The sequence below is a fragment of the Cibotium barometz genome, chromosome 45 (genome assembly GCF_041138505.1).
Source record: "Cibotium barometz isolate CiBa-2024 chromosome 45, ASM4113850v1, whole genome shotgun sequence".
Taxonomy (NCBI): Eukaryota; Viridiplantae; Streptophyta; class Polypodiopsida; order Cyatheales; family Cibotiaceae; genus Cibotium; species Cibotium barometz.
In genome coordinates this window covers 24,822,180-24,825,852 of record NC_141090.1, presented here as the reverse complement: position 1 = coordinate 24,825,852, position 3,673 = coordinate 24,822,180, and the positions used below count along the sequence as shown (strand labels likewise).

General features: G+C 41.5%; 1 protein-coding gene across 1 annotated transcript; it reads right to left on the bottom strand.

Annotated features, from left to right (window-relative positions):
- Window positions 1–1,509: 1,509 nt before the first annotated feature.
- LOC147612566 (putative germin-like protein 9-2) lies at window positions 1,510–2,493 on the bottom strand. The gene has a single exon (XM_086782815.1). The coding sequence runs from the start codon at window positions 2,384–2,386 to the stop codon at window positions 1,757–1,759; it is 630 nt and encodes a 209-aa protein (XP_086638941.1). The 5' UTR covers window positions 2,387–2,493; the 3' UTR covers window positions 1,510–1,756.
- Window positions 2,494–3,673: the final 1,180 nt, after the last annotated feature.

Here is a 3,673-nt window from a genome sequence, read left to right as displayed (position 1 = left end):
TTTATTTTCAAGCCATTTGGTCACCTATAAACTTAGCATTCTTAAGTACATAATACTAGGAAAAAATATTAGATTCAAAACAATTCAAATTTTTTCAAATAAAACCAATTTTTCACTTGTGAGTAGAGGCTTAAGAGCCTACCACCTTTATTAAAGCACATAAGAGGATTTGAAGTGAATTGCCATGAAAACAAAATATGACTACATCTTCTTTCCATTTTTGTGTTCTCTAACCCTTAAAGTGAAAGCTTAAAAAGTTGAGAGCTTAACAAGAATAGTGCTTTTAAAGGCATTTGGCACCCATTTATGAATGAAAATGACGAGAAAGTTGAGCGAATGAACTAGTTAGATTCCATTTGTGAGGATGATTATTATCATGTCTTTGTGTGTCACAAAAATATCGTTATGGACTAGTTGGACCTCCTACCAAATACATTATAGGGACTAGTTAGATCATTACATCTCCTACCAAATGTATTATCAGGACTAGTTAGGTAATCTTAATTCAAATATTTCTCACTATGTTAGGCCTACGCTTCCTTATCACTCACTATGTTTTAAAGCTGAGTGCATAAAACGTTCAAGTAAACTTTCCCAATCTCAACTACATTAGCTAAGGAAGAGCAACACATTTTGTGATGAGAAAGGTTGAACAAAAACTAGGGTGAGGAAGATAGAGCACTATTGGGTGAGATCTGTTTTAAAAGCTACCATGAAGAGAGACTACTACTATGGGTTCAAAAATGTAATAAGACTCTATAGTTGGAAATTCTTTTTCTTAAAAAAAATGTCACCCTTACTAGGCACCGTTATGCAACAATTGATAGATGACTACACATGACAAGGAGACACTTGTAAACAAGATTTAGGGATTTGACTACAACCTTTAATGGATCATAAATCTACCCATGTCAACTCTTATGTCATGCTTAAACTCAAACCCAAAAACCTAGAGAGCTAGAGATACAATGGACCAATGATATTTCAATTAACATTCAATCTTTAAGAAGTGAGATGAGCCTAAAATATTTCCTCTTCAAAGGCGTAAACTTTTTATCTTTGATTTAACCTTTAATTTGGAAAAAAATGGTTTGTTAACATGCAATGGGCCTGCGTGACCCACTCATCTAAATTAAAAAAAATATATCAATTGCAAATCCTACTCGTTTCTTATCCTCATAAATCGGGGGCACAACAAATTCAAAATGCCACACCATGTTCTAGTATTTCTCAATGTGCCTAAAGTTCTTCCGTATATAGTGTGGGCATAGATGTGATGCTTTGACTTTAGCCTTGCTAATGAAATTATCATGAAATTTGAAAGCGCTTGACATGTTGAGTAGAGAGAGGTGCCAAAAAGCTTCTGAAGATTGCATGGAAATCTACAATTCATCAAAATAAAACTTAAGAATTCTTTTGATTGGACACCATTTTTGTGTGTGCTAACCCTAATTATTAAAGCCCCCAAAGTTGAGAGCTCACCAAGGGAGTAGAAAAATGCATGGCACACCATTTTTTATTGGACGCCATTTTTGTGTGGACTAACGCTAGTTATTAAAGCCCCCAAAGTTGAGAGCTCACCAAGGGAGTAGAAAAATACATGGCAATTTTGAAGGCATTTGGCATTCATTTAATAATTATGCAAATGATAATTAGTGGGCATCCATTCGTGAGGATGACTTACATTTGTTTTATCGTGTGTGTCACAAAGATATTGTCTGAGTCATTATAGCTCCGGCTAGTTCTTTCGAACAGTTCAGCTCTTGGTGGCGAAGGGAGCCTGAAGCTGGGTGACGGTGTCGGTAGAGACCTTGAAGGCCTGGGAGAGGACGGCGGAAGGGATGCCGGAGCCGAAGAGAGTGGCGGGGAGGGAGACGGTGCCAGGGTTGGAGCTGCTGAATGAGGCCAAGGCGAAGGCCTTGCTGTAAGAGCTGGGGTTCACCTGGAAGTGCACGAGCCCCTTGGGAAATACGAAAAGGTCGCCCTTTTGAAGCGTCTGATTGAAGAAGTGACCGGCGCTGTCGACCAGGCCCACCATGATGCTGCCATCGACTACGTAGAAGAGTTCAGTGGCGCGCGGGTGGGTGTGGGGGGTGTTTTGGGACCCCGGCTGGAACTCCAAGAGAGCAGCGGAGATGCCCAGGCCGGTCAGTGCCGGGAAGGCGTCCGCGAAGGCCTTGATGGGCTTGAAGGCGCCGGCTGCCGCGTTGGGCCCCCCACGGAAGCCCGTGAAGGTGAAGAAGTTGCCATCCAACATGCTAGCGTTCATTCCCGGGGGCACTGAGAAGTCCGTGGTTAGCTCCGGGTCGCTAGCGCCCGCCATCTGGGGCACCACCAACGCTAACGCTGCTGCGCACATGAGCAAGGCATAGGAGAACATGGCCATGTTGACGCTGCTGCGGAGGATTGAATGTTATTGGACACACACAACTATGCTGCTACGGGAGGATTGAATATTATCGCACACACGATGGCTTTGAGACCTATGTTATCGCGTGGCCATATGTAGGCTTTGGCAGCGCTCACACAGAGACAGAGAGAGCGCACTGTAGAAAGCGGACGTTCCAGAGACTCCAGTAGGCGGCAGGTGTTCCAATATCGCCACTTGGAAGGTGAGCGGCACAAGAAAACACGTTAGGCCGGTCGGCAGCGTGTGCACTCATATAGCACTTAGTTTATAGCATTCTACATGTACAATGTCAAGCAAAAGATTCCACCACACTCAATGCATTCATTTTCAGACGAAAAGTCATGTTCACTCACTAGATTACAACCTTGACACCTAAATATAAACCTATGTCCAAACATCTACCTTGATTCAACATTTTCAAGAAACTCATGTTTACGAGATTTCAACCTTGGCACCTAATTATATGGGCAAACCATGGTGCAAGCATCTACATTGTGATTGAACAACATGCCTAGGTTCTTTCTTTCGATTATTACTCGTGCTAAAAAGCCATCTTGGAATTTAAATGTTAAGGATAATTATCAACTTGAAAGTTCACTCACACTTGGATGGCAATATCATTAATGCAACTTCAAAGTTCACTCACACTTAGTGGCAACCACGTGACACCTTTTTGATACATCATTCTTGCAATCTTCTAGACCTCTACTATTGCGCAACATACACTTGGGAACATACGCAAGCATGCTCATTTGTATTTTTAGCTATTGTCCTCTTAATGTGAGTGGCAACCACATGACCTACATCATTCATGCGATCTTCTAGACCTCTACTATTGCACAACATACACTTGGGAACAATATGGAAGCATGGTGATCTATATTCTTAGCTATTGTCCTCTTCTATGAAGCGCTACATAGAGAAACCAATTTTCAATTCTTTATGATTGCCTCGTCAATTTGAGAATGAGAATATATATGAAGGGAAAAATATGTGCAATATGGAGGATGTTTGACTAAGGTCAAGGAATAAGCTCCACTCTACAAGAGGACAAAGGCATAGCCACGTCCATAATGGTGTTGTAATAAAGGAAAGTTAAAATAAAAAAAATTCTTAGGCACGGCTATATATACGACTTTACACGTGGCTAGGAGCATGCGGTTGGATAGCCGTGATGTAGTCTGCATTAAAAAATGGGATAGGGGCCATAATGGGAAAGAAACAGATATTCTTCTCTCCCATTCTACCCTCATCTTTTTCTTA